This window comes from Scophthalmus maximus, chromosome 17, assembly GCF_022379125.1.
Source record: "Scophthalmus maximus strain ysfricsl-2021 chromosome 17, ASM2237912v1, whole genome shotgun sequence".
NCBI classification, from domain to species: domain Eukaryota; kingdom Metazoa; phylum Chordata; class Actinopteri; order Pleuronectiformes; family Scophthalmidae; genus Scophthalmus; species Scophthalmus maximus.
In genome coordinates this window covers 10,764,019-10,782,317 of record NC_061531.1, presented here as the reverse complement: position 1 = coordinate 10,782,317, position 18,299 = coordinate 10,764,019, and the positions used below count along the sequence as shown (strand labels likewise).

Below are 18,299 nucleotides of genomic sequence, written 5' to 3'. Positions count from 1 at the left end.
CTCCCGCTCAGTGCAGCAGTGAGAGGATGTGGGCAGGAGGCCTGCAGGGTTTCTTTTTCTTTTGCAAGAACGGAGACTTTTAAGAATTAAGATTTAAGAGAAATATATGAATATTTAAATTGTATTTATCATTTAAATGTATATCTGGTGAATATGGAAAATGTCACCGTGAAGTCCGTTGGAGAGGACGAGACACGGAGGTTATAGTTTCACTCTCATTTACCCGCAGATTATTGTTTTCCTATAGTGAATGTTCTCATCGTCATAATTTGTTCAATATATAACAGAAAAGCCTGATGGACATTATTACATGTGTTATTATTATTATTATTATTATACATTGCTGAAGTTGTTATGATTAATGTACTGATAGTAATACAAATATTTAATGTTCAATTACATTCTAAGAGTTTATTTCTAATTAATTTACCAACCACCATATGCAGTTTATGTAATAATAATAATAATTATTATTATTATTATTTTAATAATAATAATGTTTCCTAAATCTGTTGATAAAATGATAAAATCCCATCATCTGGAGATTTAAAGATGATTTTACCTCACTGAGGAATAAAGGAAGATTTTCTTTCTTTCTTTCTTTCTTTTTTAATCTCGGTGAACTAAGAAACAAGAGGCCCTCGTGAAGAAAGAAAAAACATAAAAAGATTAAATTTGTTAAGATTAAATCAAATGAAGCATCTGTATTGTCTACGGATGCACAAACCCTCCAGTATATTGATTACAGAGACACGAGGAGGCTCTTAACACGTCTGTATAGGTTGATTTAACTATTTCAATCAACAACAAGTTCATTTTTTAGGCACAACACACTTTACGCTCCGGCTCTCTCTTTTCAACCGTTTTTGCTTTTTTCAGAATTTACAATTCATCCATGACTTGAGTTTTACAGAGTCAAAATGTCACAGAATGAAAACTGTCTCATGCTGTTCGAAGTAAAGTGTGCATGTGATTGCGTGAAGCATTTAAAACGACGACAGTGCCTCTGTGAAAACAAAAAGAAGAAGAAGAAAAAATCCCTCATTATATGTCTCTCTTTGTTCATCATGGGAGTCTGTTGCCTACTTCCGTCGGTACCTATTATTTATAGGTGCAAACACATGAGCAAATTAACCGACTCGATATATTGTTTTGCCAAATTATTCAGAATCGTGTTTATTGCCAAGTAGGTTCTCACATACACGGAATTTGCTTTGGTGACTGGTGAATAACCAACATGGTAAATAGAAAAATAAGGGGAGGATAAAGCAAATAAAATCAAAGAGCAAGCACTGTAAGTAAAAAGAGAAGAGCAAACTCTAAAATAAAAAAAAACGTATATACAAAAACTAAAACTATCTAAGAATGAGAACATTTCTCACAGCTTATTGTTATTATCACAATCGGCACATAAAGACAGCCTGCTGTTTCACGGACGATGAGAAATTGTGCGTAAAATCTGAATTTCTCCACATCGGGCAATAGTCAAATTTCGCGTAAAGTTGCAGTAGAGCTCGTGCGCTCCTTTCATTTGGTGTAGCTGTTCAGCACCGTGACCCCGAACTGTACATTCAACTGTGATGTCGCAGATTACATATTATATTTAAAATATTATATGTATATATTTATATAATTCCATATTGGCCAAACAAAACGAGTGTGAGGATTCCTCAGATCACTTCACGCATCCATTAGAATGACATATCTGACCACTTATAGCCCCATCTGGTACAAATCTTTTATGAGAAGATATTTACGTGTCTATAAGTATTAGTTGGCGTTTTATCGTTGAACTATTCATGTTGTATATATAAAGTGCAATATTCATAGGTGTGTTGTGTGGAGGGGCTGTGTTTGAGGGTGAAACGTGTTCTTAAACGGACCACTCCTCCCTCTTAAACGATTATTTCCGTATAGTTCTGGAGAGCTCGGGGCCCCTCGGGGACCTCCGGGGGTCCCGTGGATCCACCGCGGGAGCCTCCGACTTCGCCTGCTCCGCGGTGCCAGAGATTCCTGTGCAGCAGCCAGAGCAGCGGGACTCCTCCCCTCCGCTCAGAAACCCGGAGCACGTAGCAACAACCGAGCCAATGTGCTCCGCCGCGATCCGTCCTACCGACCGCGGTGCCTGGCAACAAGGGGGGAAGACGTGATGACGTCCCCTCCAGATTGCGTTATTATGGGATGTGCGAAATTAAACAACCCGAAGAGGACACGAGGGAAGCCCCCCAAATAATAAAAGCGACAGAAATAAGCGCGGTGCATGGTGGACCATGGAGCTCTCGGCGGTCGGTGAGAGCGTCTTCGCGGCCGAGTCCATCATTAAACGGAGGATCAGACGGGTATTCGCCGCTTCTCTTCCCCCTACAGGCTGCGTCTCCACGCCTCTTACGCAACCGTTTGTTTGTGCAGCGCCGACAGGCAACACTGTGATAACCTGACTCTGATCACGATCTGCTGTTTTTCTTGCAGGGTCGTTGGGAATATCTCGTGAAATGGAAGGGCTGGTCTCAGAAGTGAGTATAATGGAGCCGAGGCTGGGAAGCACAGCGCTCCATCCTGGCCGCTCGCACAACTGCACCTCGGACTCTTGTCATTTCCGAGCTCTATTTATCCGGTTTCGTCTGTTCCGTGTTCCGCGGTCTGATCTGGCTCTGGCGGCTTGCGTGCACCGGCCAGGGGGGTGGAAATATGTCCCGGCCTCGGCCTCGGGGATGTGTTGAAGTCCACATAAGCTTCTTTTTTTTTTTTTTTAGCAATGGCCGGGTTCGCCATGCGTCGCTGTCCGCTACGTAGCGCCTTGCAATTGCAGCGTATACGCAGCAAAAAAAAAAAAATCCAAAAAACAAATGCTATGATTAAAAGTTATACAGCGCCTGTGTGCGCGCGTTTGACATTGTTCGGTGCCAAACTCTTCTCCCCTGTTCGCTGCTGTGCCGCAGGTACAGCACCTGGGAGCCGGAGGAAAACATTCTGGACGCACGACTCTTCGCTGCCTTCGAGGAGAGGTGAGGGTTTGACAGCGCAGCAGTAGGCCTCTCTCCGCCGGAACGAACTGGCACCGCGCGCTCTGCGTCAGCTTCTTTAAAACAGGCTGTTTACACCGTGGATCGTAATCGTCCAGACTAACTTTTCATCAAAAAGGAAGTGGTGGCCAGGCAGTTTGCGGAGTGTGAGGGTTCAGTTCGAGCTCAAACAGGTGTGATGTATATAGTTTTGATGACACGCTTTATTCTGGCACCTTTTCTTATAGATTTTAATCATTTTTTATTTCAACCGAGGTCTTTTGCAAAAAAACCAAACAAATAGACGTCCTGAAAACTGGGCCAATCTATAGCCTCGATAAATAAGATATTCCGAATTGATTTTTTTTTTTTTTTTACTAAATAGGAAATAATCTGTTCATGTGATTTGATGATGATTCTACAAGTATATCCATTTCACATCAGAGAGCGCGAGAGGGAGCTTTTCGGACCGAAGAAGAGGGGACCCAAACCCGAGACGTTTCTCTTGAAGGTGAGAGGATCTTCTGATGGTTTTCATTTCTTCAGCTCTCTGACGCACGGCACAGATGGATACAGACGATGTGTAATTTCCAATGATGGTTTAAATTCACCCCCCAAAAACCTGCAGTGGAATGACCCGAAAGGAAATGCTTAATTTACCCAATAGTTTCTATACGGTTAAAACTCTCACGTTTGAAGGAACCATAACAATTGATCTAAGTCATTGTGCCTATGGCTCGTTTTCCTTTTCGTTTCCTTGGGTTCTGAAAGAAAAAAAGAATCAGAAGAGCTTGAGGATAAGGCCTTGGCCGCCCAGTGTAACCAAACAGCTGCTTCTCCTAAACCTTTAAATTTCCTCAGGAGACTCCAGATTTTGATCTCTGGGAAACCCCTCCTTTAATAAACGTTATTTACTCATGTCCTCAGGCCAAAGCCAAAGAAAAGGCGTATGAATTTAGAAGAGAGGCTCCCAGAGGGATCCAGGTTTCCTATCCCAGCCCGGAGCCTGTCATAACACCCAGGGCCCGGGAGGGTTTACGCGCCGTGGTTCCCACAATCTTCCCACCGAGCACGGTCAACAGAGGAGAGAGTGTCCACGTCCGACCACCCGAGCCCGAGAGGAGGCCCAGACCGACTCCACCGGCTGCCCTGACACTCCACGAGTCGGGCCGGTTCCCCAAAAAGAGGGGGCGCAAACCGAAGCTGCATTTACATTATGACAAAGATAATAGCGGCGGCTCGGCAGAGCCGGACACCAAGCGGAGCAGGCTGGCGGAGGAGCCCGACTCACACGGCCTGTCCCAAATGGCCAGACCGCTGCACCACCACGGAGAGACGTCGGACCGCAGCCTCCTCCAGCTGACCAGGAGGTTCCAGGAGAAGACCACGATCACGCCCAGACCCAGCAGCGAGCAGAGACACGCGGGGGGCGCAGGCTTATCCTTCTACACCTGCGCGTTCAGTCCAGACGCGCGGCAAAGCGACCAGAGGGGACACAGGACTGGCTGCGCGCAGGGCAGCATGTCTGTCCTGAAGCACCGGGTGAAGGAGTTCGGCCGACCCGCTGACCTCTCCACCCCGACCGTGTCCACGCGCGATTCATCCGCGCCACCGGCCTCGTCGTGCTGGACCCCCAGCTTCACCAGCCTGGACACCGTGACCGTGACAGACGTCACCACGAACCTGTTGACCGTCACCATCCGGGAGAGCAGCACGGACCAAGGCTTCTTCAGAGATACACGATGAGTGTGTGCGCTGGATGTTTAGGGTCAGGGGAGGATAATATATGTCGAAATAATTGTTATAACAAGCTTCTAACTAACAAACCTACTATATCACTATATATATTTTTTTTCTATGTAACTTTCAAACGTGTAGATGCAGATATTCAATATACGCTGCTGAAAAAAATAAATAGGGAAAGTGACATTGCGCGTTCAATGTTGTTTTTTTTGTGGCTTTTAATATCTTTGCTGTCATCTTGTTACTCAGATTGTCCATAAACACAATGGGGAGTTTTAGACTTTTTTCCCCCTTAAAACTGTGCAACATTGTTAGTTTGACAACCTTATCCAGCTATGTTGGGTATACACTGTTCTCCAAATACGAAACGTAAGTTTATTTTCCAGTCAGGGGATTGGATAATTTTCCCCCCCATTGACCCATACACATTATTAGGAATATTTGGAGGCAACAGGACCATGTCAAATAATCGAAATCATCAGGGCTCGTGTAGAGTCAGTGATATGCTGAGTACAGAAAAATGAAACTCCCAACTTCATGAACGTCTAAATAAATGTGGTGTGCGTTTCACAAAGTATTGTTCTCTCTATAAGACAAATTCCTAATTTAATAACACATATTTAGACTGCGGTTTATATATTTTGTAATCGCTTTACTGTTGTACTGGGTTTTTTGTGTCACTTTCACAAAAAAAAAATATAATTATGTCTCATTATACCTGCTTAACCAGTTTCGCGTTTGTATGAATTATTCTAACAAATATTTTTGGGGGAAAGAATTGAATGCATGTGAGTGATGGAAATATATATAAAACATTTCCTCGATATTCTGTCGAAGTTTTGTATAAGGAGCTTTCTTTTAGAGAATATCGAACTATATGTTGACATTAAGTGTGACTCGATGTTTGTGTGGCTCCATCCAACGTTGGAGGAGTCCTGGAATTAATTGGTTTCTATATGTATTTGAAATTGTCTGTCTTTTGTTAAAGAAGCAATAATGAAAACCCATGAAGCATATCTCAAATAATATACACTGAGATCTGTGGCTATTCAGTGGGAATAATTAGCCTTCAAAGCATGTTTTTTCTCGTTTCACCTTCATGATCATCGACACTGTTGTTTTTCCTGAAAGCCTGGAGTTATGGGCCTTAACGCAGAGTCATGGTGGAGTGACTTTGTTGGACAGTTTTAATGTACTCATAACCCAAGACTCTGTAAATGATTCTTATAATATTACACAACGACTCCAGTGAGCCGTTTGACTGTTGCCATGGCATAAGACGAGTTTGCCACACGGTGACCCTGCGAACATGGGTCTATAATTAGATCGTTTCCTTTTAATATGGCACATCACATGCAACATTTTAAATAGATTTGAGATCACGTAGAGGCCGGGGTTCTTTTAAAATGGATCTTCTTTTTCCATCAGTGGCCATGTTTTCTGCAGAGAAACACAATTTCCCTCACCTTGGCTTGGCCCATCAGCGTAGTCGTGAAGGATCCAGACTGCAAGAGGACGACTTCTGTTAGACATGAAACCTCCATTCGTTCATAACTTTGCTTGACCCGCAGTCCAGGACGCATCCTGTTGAATAAGCTCATCATTAGTTTCTGGCTCAACAATGGCAATTTTAAAACATGCGAGCACATGAAAGATGTGCTAATATAGGCTCTGTGACTTCGGTGTCTTATAGTTTAATGGAAAATCAAAGACGCATTTGAATCAAAACGCACGCCCTCCCTCGGCGTCTGTTGCCGCCAAGGCACAACGACGTGTTTTCATTCCTTTCTGCTCATAGATATATGATCACATTGTGCAGCAAAGGCTCTTTGTTTTTCTGCTTGTGAGACAACATCTGGCAGATCTGTCCATGTGAGTGTAATTTACTCCAAAGACATACCTATACCAGGAGCCTCCGTGCACCCTTTGATCCGCGATGCGGCCCCCGGGGCCTGCGTGAGCTAAACACAAACCCCGAGAGAAGCAGCTGCAGCCAGGACGAGAGAGAGAGAGAGAGAGAGAGAGAGAGAGAGAGAGGGGCCTGCACGGTCACGGCCCGCCGGGTTTCTCCTCCACAAGATGTCGCCACCACCACCAACACCTTGACACTGTGCCAAATCTTTTTCTTTCTTTTTTCTTTTTTGGCCAGCGACCCGGCTGCAAGTTGAATAAAAAAAAACAAAACACGCGTGCTTTGTGGATTAATTATTGACGAAAGTTGCACGGCAACGCATTCCAGTTTGTGTTCATCGTACATTATGGTGAGTTACAGCTTCCCCCCGTCCCGCGGTCGCTTTCTCTCTCAGCCTCCAGCAGACACCTCTTCTTCGTCTGCCTTCCAGTTGTGAGGCGGCTGTGCGCTGCACCATCCATCCACTAGATGAAGCCCACGCACAGAAACACAGAAACGCGGGTCTATACTGTTTCTTCTGTTGTCCTTACTTTCTTCTCTGTTTAGTTTTTTTTTGCCTTTCTGAAATGATCTCATCGGGAAGAGGTTGTTGCACTGATCGCACAGCCAGCGATAATAATAATAATAAAAAATCAATCTGATGGTTTCTCTATTTCACCTACTGTGTTTTTGAGGGTTTCATGTAGTGAAAACTAATTAATGAGAATTAAAATAGTCGGCTTTCAAGTGCAGCTTGACTCAGAGCTCGATAAACACAGAGGGAGACATTCGAAGTGGGTTAATTGTTGCGCCAAAAGGCGCAATGACGCAAACAGATGGCTGACGACCTTCGAGCGTATTGTCTCTTTAGAGAGGAAAGACAAGGCGCTGCAGAGGCCAGGAGTGGATCCGCTCTAATCTCACACACACACACACACACACACACACAGAGAGAGAGAGAGAGAGAGAGAGAGACAGAGAGAGAGAGAGAGCGCATGTAGAGAAGCTGCACCACAGTCGATGCAGCAGATCGCTCGCACGCTCGATGTCTCGCAGATGAACTTTTTTCTTCTCCTTCCTTTAGCCATGCGCCTCGGTCCGCTTCTCTCCGGCTCTTCATCTTTGTGCGGGTGACATGTTTTCAAATGTGATCGTTGTGGTGCATTTTCTAGCTCTGCAGTTACAACACGGCGCAACCGATCTGTGCAACTGGACCGGGAGGTGAGGAGCTTATTGAGTTATGAGTTATTGTTGTTGTTTGTTTGTTTGTTTTGCATTTGAACGCAACTACAAGGGGATTATTTATAAAGGAGGATTAGAACTGTTACTAATTATCGTTAATGTTTAATAAATCTTTTACTAATACTTGATGTATTAGTAAAAACGTTACAAAACATAACTTGGATAAGGTTAAAGACCATTTGACTGTTCCGTTTATTAACATCGCCGCTCTTATGGCTTGACCAATGACTTATTGACCTTTACAAATATACTGTCTGATTAGAACGTAAGAAATGTTTGATCAATAATGGTTTAACAACGTTTATAACTGTATCACCAGTGACTCCAACACCACTCAGTCGAATTGTTTCTTACTTTAATCTGTTTTTAACAGTGGATTATGGCTGAATCTAAAATGCAAAAGTAAATTATTGATTAACCATTGATGGAGTTACTATTGCAGCAGCTATTTAAATGGAGACACATTTCGCCCCGTCGAATCGGGGTTTTTGAAAATTGTCATTTTCCCGCTAAATCCAGCGGTTTTGCAGCTGCCGCGGACTCCAGGCTCGTTCTGCAGGTGCGGCTGCGCTGCACCGAGGGCTCGGTGAGGTGGGTCTACCCGGGCCAAGCCCTCAGGGTGGTTCTGGAGCCGAACCTGTCCTCCAACCCGCGCACCACCGTCTGCATCAAACCGTCCCCCTCGTTGCGCGGAGCCAGCGTGTTCGTGGAACGCGGCGGGGACCTGGAGCTGCTGGCGACGGACGACGCGCGGTCGCAGCAGCAGCGGCGCCAGGTGTTCTGTTTCCGCGCAGATGGACCGCGCAGGCCCGCGATCTACCTGCAAGCCAGCCCGCGGGGCGAGGGCCACTGGAGCAGGCGCACGATGGGCTTCAGATACGAGCTGCTGGGGAACAGGAGCTCTGCGCCCAGCCTGGGCCTCCGCGGGCCACAGAGTGAGTAGCCCACGACGATTGATCTGGTCAGAGCTGAACAGAGACACGATTACATGTGGTACCACTGTGATAAAAAAAACAACAACAACATTATAACGGGTTTGGTATAATGGTGACTAATTACCCTTATTGGTGTTTTATACACCCGATGTTAATGTTCTTTTATAAACATTAGTGGATGAAGTACTCGGAGCCCTTAAACGTTACAACATGTATCTCTGAAATGTTAGTGGAAGAATTTGTCAGCATCTGAGTATTAATGCACTCAATTAATTTTCACCTCTGGTTATAAGTCAATAATTAGATTCATTGCTGAGAAGGTTGTGAAAAAAAATAGCTTTTACTGATTGATAATATCCACCTCTTCCCTTCTGGACAATATAGGCTTTTTTTTTAAAACAACTTATTGAGAATTCATTACCAAACAATAAACACATATAACCTCACTTTTAGCAAACATCAGCTAAAAGGATTTTCCACAGCATGGCAACCCAAAATGTCTTACAGGCTATTAGAAAACAACAAAAGAACTATTAACAAAGTTAGTATGTATGTTAGTAAATAATTTAGTTAATTAGTTTGTTAGTATAAAGTTATTTTAACCCTTTGTAAAAAGTGCCGTAGTAAAAAGTGTCACAACAAATTCTACTCATCGGCTAATGAACATTCATGTGAGGGACTTTTAACTGACCAACCTTATTCCGAATTTGGGAAATTTGGTTATTAAATTACAGACCCCAATTTTTGTCCAACTGGAGCGTGCAGCTGCTGGTCAGTTGTGTGTTTTGTCTGGCTGTCTGGTTTCCATCGAGGGACAAAGCAGCGAGGACGGAGCAGACCACAGGACGGCCGGAGGGCACCGGGCCGAGGGCCCTGAATTGAGACTGCAAATAGTTTGCGGATTCCACAAATGCCTCGTCATTGTGCATGCGTGTTTATTAGCATTATCCATGTGTGAGGGCCTTTCCCAAAGTGGTGATGTCATGCTCTGTCTATAATAGACAGCTGCTGGTTTATCTTCTCTGTATTGCCAGTCTGGCAGAGTGTTTGACTCCTGCGGTCTCCTGCATTGGCACGGGGTCATTCAATTAGGAAGATACAATGGGAGTCAAACGCAAAGGTCAAGACTAGTGTGTGTGGGGGGGGGGGGGGGGGGGGGTTGATCTGCAGGCAATGTGGTGGGCAGGGCACTTAAAAGAGCACAGACACGAGAGCAGCATTCCTCATTCCAAACCCCGGTTTCTTCACTCTGTGATGTGAGGAGGCAGATGAATGGTGCTGGTATGTGTGTGAGAGTGAGGGTCAGTGCAGTGGCAGAAAGGAGAGATGTCACCCACACCATCAGTCAGTGTCAGTCAGAGCTCTGGGTCACGCAGGGTTTGGGAGCGGTCGATTAGGAGTTGACAGAGGAAATGTGGTGAAATTGAGAAACCTATGATTTGATACAAGTTTGATCATCTTAAAAACATCAGCAAAAATGTTCTGCATTCACAGCATCTTGTCGACCCTGCAATGACACAGAACTCCTGATGGCCGTCTGCAACAGTGACTTTGGTATGTACAAGATGTGATGCTTGTACTAAGAAACACACTGTGTACTTGTGTTCTAATATCTCTACTCCCTAGCCCCATCATTTTCACAACTTAACTTTGAAGTTCCTCTACGGGACTTTTACTTGGAAATGACCATTAGTACAAGGTATTATTTGCTCCTTGATGATCTGAAGACTTCATCAGCCGCAGATTAACCTTACCTGGATTAAGGTTAAACTGCTCTCTCATGGTCTGATGTAGGGGCCCGGGAAGCAGCAGATCTGCTGGCTGTGCAGTCAGAAGGTCAGAGGTCAAATAGATGTAGGGGTAGCTGCAGAACGGGAGAGACCTGTGCAAGAGAAGAATTATGTTCATTTCAAGAAAAGGCAAAAGCACATGGCGGATGAAGAAACACATACAAATGGATGCAGGAAGCTAATAAGATTCTCCACAGATTTTAAATTAGATTTTCTTAATGCACGGAATTTGTAGAAATGATAGAGGGAATCCTGCCTTTTCTTTTTTCAGTGGTCCGAGGCCACATCAAGAATATCTCCCACAACTCTGAAAGTCAGACATCGTCGGTGGAGGTGTCCGCGGCGAGGGTGTACTGGCAGCGCAGTGGAGTGTTTGAGCGGCGAGTTTCTCCGCGGTCGCCTCGCCCGATCTCCTCCTGGCGTGGACACATCCACACACTCCTACGGTGCCACGTGAAGCCTGGGGATGGGGAGTTCCTCTTCACGGGGTCGGAACACTTTGGGGAAGCTTGGTTAGGGTGTGCACCACATTACAAAGACTTCCTGTCCGTCTACCAGACTGCCAGGGCGGCACGTCGGAATTCTTGTGACTTCCCTTTAGACTGAGGAAGTGTGTTGTCGTAGCTCTACAGCTGAGCCCAGCAGCTTTTGTCCACAGGCGTTCTGACCCCTGTACTGGCACTGTGGGATCTCTGTAATGTTTTTTAATGTGCCATTCAGGTGGCATCCAGTATCACCAGCAGGGCAAAGCTACTGAACTTGTGGCGGAAAACACGTTTGGAGGAGAAGAACAGGAGCAAACCAGCAGGGTCGTCCTGCGCCGAGGCTCAGAGAGGGGCCGGCCTTTGTCTCTTTCCCATCACCGTCCTCGGCCCTGGGAGACTGAGAAGGGGTCGGGTTGCCGCTCTCTCTTTGTGCTTCTCCCCACATCGACTGTTGTTCACTTTGCTGCCTCTGTGTGAGAGTTGCCCTCTGAACCAGGGTGGGAGGGAAGATTGAAGGGCCGCCGTTTAGTGAATAATAGGCTTGAACATGTATGACTGTGGAGGTTTTTTTTTTTTTTTAAATTCAGATTCCTGTGCGCCGAAGTTTCAAATCCTCTCTCTGTTGTGTATTTATGTGATGTACATGAAAATTAAATAATCTGAAGACTCTCTGCTTTGTTTATTTATTTTTAAGCTTTTATTTGATCCCATGTTGTCCTTTAGGTATTGACATGAGCCGAAGACACCTTTTGGCAGAAGTTTTTATTTGACGGGATTCAATAAATCAGAAGGGTCTAAAGGTATTCTAGTCTCACTTTTCACTTTTATCATCCGGATCAAATGGTTCAAAACTGCCAATCTCTTTTGAAAAAGCTAAAGGTGTTTTCTATGTTTTGCAAAACAACGTTAGCTCCCTTGATAATCTCGTGTACTGCGGCCAAACCTCTGAGATTGTTTGGATAAACACAAAAAGGATGAAAATTCAAAAAGACATTTGGTAGAATTTGTATTTTAAGCCTCCAATCAAAAGCTCTAAATTTATATTTCAAACATATTTATTTGCTTTTTTCTTCTTGACGGAGAGTCTTGTCAGTTCATATAACCGGTGGAGTGTTTAGAACTGAGCTGAGCTCATGAACTGTGCATAAAAATCTAAATTTCATGAGGTCCTCTAACTCAAAAGAATGCACTGGCCCCTGAAGACTCTGCTTTTTTTTCTCCTAGGTGGCTTGCAAAAGGCTTAAATGAACTCATGCCCCTCTTCCCATCATAGCATAATCTCTGAATGGGATTTAGAGGTGAAGTGTCCAACAAGCTTATTTTGCTCCTTTCCCTTCTGCATCTCATCCTCTCCCCTGTAGTCAGATTCTCATGATAATGGGATAGCCCTACCATAAAAGGAAATACAAAATCTCCTTAGATGGCCAAAGCTCTGCAGAGAAGACTGAATCAGACCTTTTCTTTTGAGTTGTGTGGCATCAAGGCCCAAGAAGGCGAATGGACAGATGTGAGGCCCCAAAGCCTGGGGATCCTCCCAACCTCCCAACCTCCCCGGCCCCTCCCAGGAGAGGGGAACAATTAATTGACTTTTAAAGCAACTGCTTTCTGGGCCTATTCCACACTTCTCCTTGGCTGAGCAGGGCTCACAAATTGGTGTGTTGAACTTTTTATGAGGACTAAATAGCTGCCAATGAAAGTGTAAATGACTGTGTGGTGAATGGGGCCCACACAATGGCTGCGCGGTGACAAGGCCTCTGGCAGACATAATGACCATTGTCACGACTGTCGTCATCTAGAAACCATCAGGGCTCATGGATCCGAGGAGCCAGAGGAGGGCTGAGCCCTCCCTCCCTCCCTCCCTCCGTCCTCACACTCTCTTCTTGTGCTTTTTCTGCTACATATTCTCAAATTTCTCAGCATCTTTCCTCTTCAATTACATGTAGTCTGTGTCAGGCTCTGCTTAAACTTGATTAACTGCATATGCTTTTTATGTTTAGGGGGACATCAATGCCTTTATTTAAAACTAATTATACTTGTGGCACTCAGATCAATGTTAATATGGTAACTGCTAATAAAAAAACTAAATTTTCTAGGTATACCCAGACGTGTCTAAGACATGGTTACAGGCTGGAAAAAAAAGTCTTATTTGGTGAATGTTGTCTAATATTAAGCCTTCCACAAACTTTTTTTCCTTCTTCAGAAGCCCAGTTTGAAGTCTCCTCCCTCAGTATTGTCCCCGGGGGCCACCATGTCAAATTCCCAAGCAAAATATAACCTCTCTGCAGGCTTTTGAGACTACACAATTCTCATTTCTGGGAATTCCAGCAGGCTCTCATGGGGAACGAGCCCGGGAGGGCTCGGACGGGAGCCGCTGCATGGCGCACCGGCAGGAGTCCGCCCCAGACTGGGGGGGTAATTGGTTTATCCCACCGCCCGGCCCGCTTTCCCATGTGGGCCACTGCTGCGGGGAGGCTCAGGGTTACAATATGGAAACAGCATGATACCCTCCTGTGCCGAACAGGCATTCACTGCTCCAGCAATAGAGACTGAGGACAGGGTACCCGGAACACAAAGCTGGAGCAGAGATGTCTGGCTTTTGAAAAGGTTGCCATTTGGTCTCCATATAACAGTGAGCAGCATTTGTGGTTGAAAATGGGAAGTAATTGAATTTTGCCTCAAGCTTTCTTTTTTTCTTTTTCTTATAGATGTTCGTCTCAATTCAAAAGGTAATTGGCTAGACTGTTTTCTGCTCCACAGTTCTACATATAATCGTGGTCACTCAGGCGCAAATAGATTTTTCTAATATCTAATGTGAGTCTGTCAGTGCAACAGTTTTGCAACAGTGCAAAAATAAAAACTTGAATTTGCTCCAGTGAGCTCTCGAACACATTATGGAACTCTTTGAAAGACGGTTTTGTTTTTCTGTCTGTGGACTTTGTTGTTTGTGCCTCGATTTACTCTTCCTCGACAGGGGCCTTCGTGAAGTTACCTTTTGTGTTTGTTGTGTCTTGAGTTTGTTGTTTCCTGTTTTATTTTGTCGTTCACTTTGTGTTCTCTTGCCTCTTGTTTTCCCCTCATGTTTGTCACTTTTTGAGTATTGTATTTCCCGTTTACGTTGTAGTCAATTTCGCTCGTGTCTCTCCACTTCCGGCCATTGTGTGTTTCCCGCCTCTGTGATTGTCTGCCCCGCCCCAGAGTGTGTTACCTGGTGCGAGTACCTCCACTCCTCTCCTGTATGTGGTCTCTGTGCTTCTTTTTGTCTCTTTTCAATCACCGGGTTCAGTTTGTTCAGATTCGTCCTGTTCTGTCACGTCACCTGGTTCTGCTGTTCCCCATTTTTTTGCTCCTTATGTCTTCCCCCGGTAGATTATTTTTGCCGGAAAATGTTTTGCTCTCCTGATCTGTAGAGAGTAAGCGTCTTTTTGTTTTTCTCTTCATAAAATTGCCTTTTTCCTGCATCCTGCATTAGGGTTCTTCCTTACATAACCTCACACAAGTTTACTAATCATCTACAGCTCTGTTTAACTTTACTGACAGTAGTGTGACAGGACCAGTTTTGTATTAAATGAACCTGTAAGCTCAGAATGATATTAGATTCTATACAAGTACACAAGCCAAAGTACCAAAGTGTTTCACAGTGTTAAAAAAAAGTCACATTTTATTGTGTAGTGATAAAAGTATAAGACCATCTCGAAGAAGGGGTTATGATAATATATAAAGCCGTCTCGTGATCTGAGTGATGTTGACGTACACACAATCTCATTTCAGAATGAGTCGTATCTTCCTGTCTCCAAGAAGGAGGCTGCAAAAACAGGAAAACAGTTTATAGTTTTTTCATTTATTTAATTATCTGCCATTTTGTTATAGTTAATTAAATCATGGACCTACCGGACCAGGACAGCTGCTATTAGGCCTCCTGCGATCGGTCCGACCCAGTAGACCCAGTGATAGGTCCAGTAGTTGTTCACTATGGCTGGACCGAAGGCTCTGGCTGGGTTCATGCATGTCCCGGATACATCTCCACTGATTTAACAAACAAAACACCAAACACAATATTCAGATTTGGTTCTCACTATATGTATGTGTGGAACTTGTAGTATACAAATGAATTGTTATAAACATGACGTCCAATAATCCTTTGTGAGATTTAGGGATATAACTGCAAGAGTGATGAGAGATTTTAAAATGTTGCACATTTACAAATATGTAAAATACCATGAATGAATCATGCAAATAAACATGCATTTTTTTTTTCTTTTTTGCAAAATGTCCCTCGTGCTCTTCCACAACAGATCCACTGTGAATAGACAGATTCTCAGTTCTTCCTTCCTCACCCAGCCAAGATGTTGATGATGACAGTGCAGCCGACCAAGAAAGGCACCAGGGGGGTTCTGGTCTTGGTGTTCACAGCCCCCAGCAGCAGCACCATGGTGATCAGGCAGGTCATGGCGACCTCTCCAAACACAGCTTTTCCTACCTGACTGTCGGACTGCAGCACGGCAAACGCAGCCCCGTGGGCCCTGGCGTAGTTGTCACCGGAGGTCATCCCCTGTTGGCGTCGCGCAGTCAGAGTTGATTTGGTTGAGGTGAGGTTCAATTTCATGCACATATAAGAGAGTCTAAGACGGATGTTTTATGGATACACAAAAATGTGGCAGCTTCACCTTCGCCATAGCAGCTCCAAGCACCCCTCCGACCAGCTGACATGCAAGGTAGGGGGCCACCATATTCATCTCCATGCCCCCACACAGATAGATGGCCAGGGTGAATGGAGGGTTGAAATGGGAACCACTGGTGAGGCGAAAACAGAGAGGAAACGTTAGCTCTGGGGATAATCTGAGGTAAAGACGGTGTTGTCTTCAAACGCTGAACTTTTAAAGTGATGCAAAGTTGATGGTTTTGAGGTAGATCATTTCATGAGATTGTTTACCAGAGAGGGAAAGAATTAGGAAATCGGTAGCCAGGACTGATTCATTCAGATGGAGCTTTTCTCAATATTAATCTAATTATTATATGTGACGCAGCCTACAGAGACGTCATTTTCAGTAGCACAGATGAGTTACTGTTGTGCTCTATTTAATCACATTTTAAACAACAAATGTGGCGATACATATGTCAGTCAAAGTCAACACAGGTGGAATAAATGTTTCAGATTTAAAAATAACAAAAATGTAATTGATTAGTCATCACTCATTATACATGGCACAGTGATTTTTAAATAACTCTTTTTTAAAAGGGCGTTGACGATGATCCTCACCTGATCTCAGCCATGCAAGCCACCAAGACGGCCACAGCCAAACCATGCACCAGTGCCGGCTGAAGCCTCCCCGTGGACTCCACGTTCTCTATGACGGACACGCACCCGATGAAGACAAAGAACGTAGTTCCCACCAGCTCGCCCAGACAGGGCTGAAATAACTTCTCGAATTTGTTAGGAGGTCTGGCCGGAGCTGGTTTTGACCCTGAAGTCACGAGAGACGTCTCCACTTCTGCCATCTCCATCTTCTCATCGGCCATGGCTCGTCTGTGAGGCTCAGGTCATAAGAGCTGAAGATGCAACTGTGACTCCTCTGACCCGATCTGTGCAAACAAATACGACCATGTCTGTGACTCCCACAAACTGGGATGTGCGTGAGGTTAAAGTCTGGCAATGTTACTCCACTGACCTGACGCTGACCCTTACTCTCATTAATCCAAACATGCTTTTTCATCACATTTCACCAGAGCACTGAGGCTCAGGTAAATATTTCATGCATTCCCTGACAAGCTGGTGAGCTAGTTTAAAGATCAGCCAGTTTCTGTCTGTGATTGGAGCCTAATAATTGACTATGAAGTTAATGTGACGTAAACATGTCTTCATGAAAGGGTCAAAGGACGACAAAGGAGCGCATTGGTGGTCTGCGGCAGCAGATGCACAAATTGGGTGAATTAAGTTACAACTTGTCTGATATTCTTTGGATATTGAATCCCGATGATGCTTCGCCTGCGTAGAAAACATAAGCCTGCATGAAGCTGCAAGTCAGAGCACATGTTTATCCAAGAGCAAAGTCTGTGTGCCTTGTTTTTCAATCAAGGGGAAAAGATAACTTGGGGTGAATTGCATAATTTCATAATACAGCCGGTTTTTACTGACGTATTAATCATTTCAAGACGATTATACATTAAACAAAGGGGAAAACACTCATGTCAAGGAAGAGACGGAGCAGAGTCCGCACCCAATGTGTCACACATTGTCAACCTCGACTCTGGTTTGAAAATATATGTGTTGTCTATTTCATGTCATATACTATTGTTTACATATTCTCTTCTGCAATTATTTAGTTTCTTATGATACAACATATACATTGTTACTGATACAATTGCAAAAAAGCTTATATCAGCCAATCTATTGACTTGGCTGGTTTGTTGGTCCAGCTCTATTCTGTAGTGCACATGCTGAGTAAGGTTGAGTAAAAACAAAGTCTAAGTTCTGCATTATGATTTAGGTTGTTTTTATACACCACCACAATAAAATAATTATGATAATGATTATAATAACCTGATGGTAAAGATACTACTGGGGATATTTTTGGGCCAATGAAGAGTGTCCTGGTATTTTTTTTAAAAACCAACGCAACCTCCAAAAGTGACACAAGCAATCCTAAAGACAAACAGCGTGAGATAACTTCTGCTTGCACTCGTTGAAAAAGGTGCAAAGTGCTGGTTTATGTATATATAATACTACAGGGTGTATGCAAACACATGCATTCTTATAGTGGAAACTAGGCCACACTCACTCCCACAGTCACAAGCACACATACTCTCTCACAAAGCTGTCTTCAGACTATGTTGTCTGTGCCCCTGGTTGCTCTTTAACATCAACCAGCCAGAGTTAAAGTGTCATAAGTGAGGGTTCAAAAGTTCCTCACCCTAGTGACCATCCGTCTCAGGACTAACAGGGTTCACACGTGTCCGAACACATTGGAGCTGCACAAACAGGAATACCTTTGCAATTTATACATAATCGACCCCAGATAAGGCGGAACAACGCCCCTGGACTGAGAGGGCACGGTGGATAATCTGTAGCTTGAATATCATAAACACTATAACAAGGTCCACTGAAGGAAATTGTGCCATAACCCTGACAGACCAAAAAATCCCCTTATATATGTGTGTATATAATATAATATATTATAGTATATTATAATATATCATATTATATAGCTTGGTTG

At 44.2% G+C, this 18,299-nt stretch overlaps 3 protein-coding genes across 6 annotated transcripts; 2 read left to right on the top strand and 1 right to left on the bottom strand.

The window, feature by feature from the left end:
- Positions 1-1,931: 1,931 nt before the first annotated feature.
- cbx8a (chromobox homolog 8a (Pc class homolog, Drosophila)) lies at positions 1,932-5,581 on the top strand. Of its 2 annotated transcripts, XM_035615435.2 has the most exons (5): positions 1,934-2,339; positions 2,470-2,513; positions 2,940-3,005; positions 3,447-3,513; positions 3,930-5,581. In XM_035615435.2, the coding sequence occupies exons 1-5, from the start codon at positions 2,271-2,273 to the stop codon at positions 4,746-4,748; spliced, it is 1,065 nt and encodes a 354-aa protein (XP_035471328.1). In that variant the 5' UTR covers positions 1,934-2,270; the 3' UTR covers positions 4,749-5,581. The 2 variants fall into 2 exon arrangements, with proteins under 2 accessions (XP_035471329.1, XP_035471328.1); XM_035615436.2 differs by lacking the exon at positions 2,940-3,005 and having other exon boundaries at positions 1,932-2,339.
- Positions 5,582-7,568: 1,987 nt separating this feature from the next.
- Positions 7,569-11,757, top strand: LOC118288870 (meteorin-like protein). Of its 3 annotated transcripts, none has more exons than XM_035615442.2 (4): positions 7,569-7,857; positions 8,398-8,813; positions 10,308-10,367; positions 11,324-11,757. In XM_035615442.2, exons 1-4 carry the CDS (start codon positions 7,772-7,774, stop codon positions 11,563-11,565), a joined length of 804 nt encoding a protein of 267 aa, XP_035471335.1. In that variant the 5' UTR covers positions 7,569-7,771; the 3' UTR covers positions 11,566-11,757. The 3 variants fall into 3 exon arrangements, with proteins under 3 accessions (XP_035471335.1, XP_035471334.1, XP_035471333.1); XM_035615440.2 differs by having other exon boundaries at positions 7,574-7,857; positions 10,875-11,757; XM_035615441.2 differs by lacking the exon at positions 10,308-10,367 and having other exon boundaries at positions 7,571-7,857; positions 10,875-11,757.
- A 2,961-nt stretch (positions 11,758-14,718) lies between these two features.
- Positions 14,719-16,709, bottom strand: aqp8b (aquaporin 8b). The gene is made up of 5 exons (XM_035615445.2): positions 16,346-16,709; positions 15,753-15,879; positions 15,423-15,637; positions 14,977-15,111; positions 14,719-14,890 (listed from the first exon to the last, which is right to left on the bottom strand). Exons 1-5 carry the CDS (start codon positions 16,603-16,605, stop codon positions 14,848-14,850), a joined length of 780 nt encoding a protein of 259 aa, XP_035471338.1. The 5' UTR covers positions 16,606-16,709; the 3' UTR covers positions 14,719-14,847.
- Between the last annotated feature and the right edge of the window lie 1,590 nt (positions 16,710-18,299).

Coding starts and splice junctions, on each gene's coding strand:
- LOC118288870 (XM_035615440.2), top strand. CDS start 7,772: ATGTTTTCAAATGTGATCGTTGTGGTGCATTTTCTAGCTCTGCAGTTA. Junction 8,814..10,307: donor GGGCCTCCGCGGGCCACAGA/GTGAGTAGCCCA, acceptor CTGCATTCACAG/CATCTTGTCGACCCTGCAAT. Junction 10,368..10,874: donor CGTCTGCAACAGTGACTTTG/GTATGTACAAGA, acceptor TTCTTTTTTCAG/TGGTCCGAGGCCACATCAAG.
- cbx8a (XM_035615435.2), top strand. CDS start 2,271: ATGGAGCTCTCGGCGGTCGGTGAGAGCGTCTTCGCGGCCGAGTCCATC. Junction 2,514..2,939: donor TGGAAGGGCTGGTCTCAGAA/GTGAGTATAATG, acceptor GCTGTGCCGCAG/GTACAGCACCTGGGAGCCGG. Junction 3,514..3,929: donor CCGAGACGTTTCTCTTGAAG/GTGAGAGGATCT, acceptor TCATGTCCTCAG/GCCAAAGCCAAAGAAAAGGC.
- aqp8b (XM_035615445.2), bottom strand. CDS start 16,605: ATGGCCGATGAGAAGATGGAGATGGCAGAAGTGGAGACGTCTCTCGTG. Junction 15,638..15,752: donor TTGGAGCTGCTATGGCGAAG/GTGAAGCTGCCA, acceptor CGACGCCAACAG/GGGATGACCTCCGGTGACAA. Junction 15,112..15,422: donor ATCATCAACATCTTGGCTGG/GTGAGGAAGGAA, acceptor TTGTTAAATCAG/TGGAGATGTATCCGGGACAT.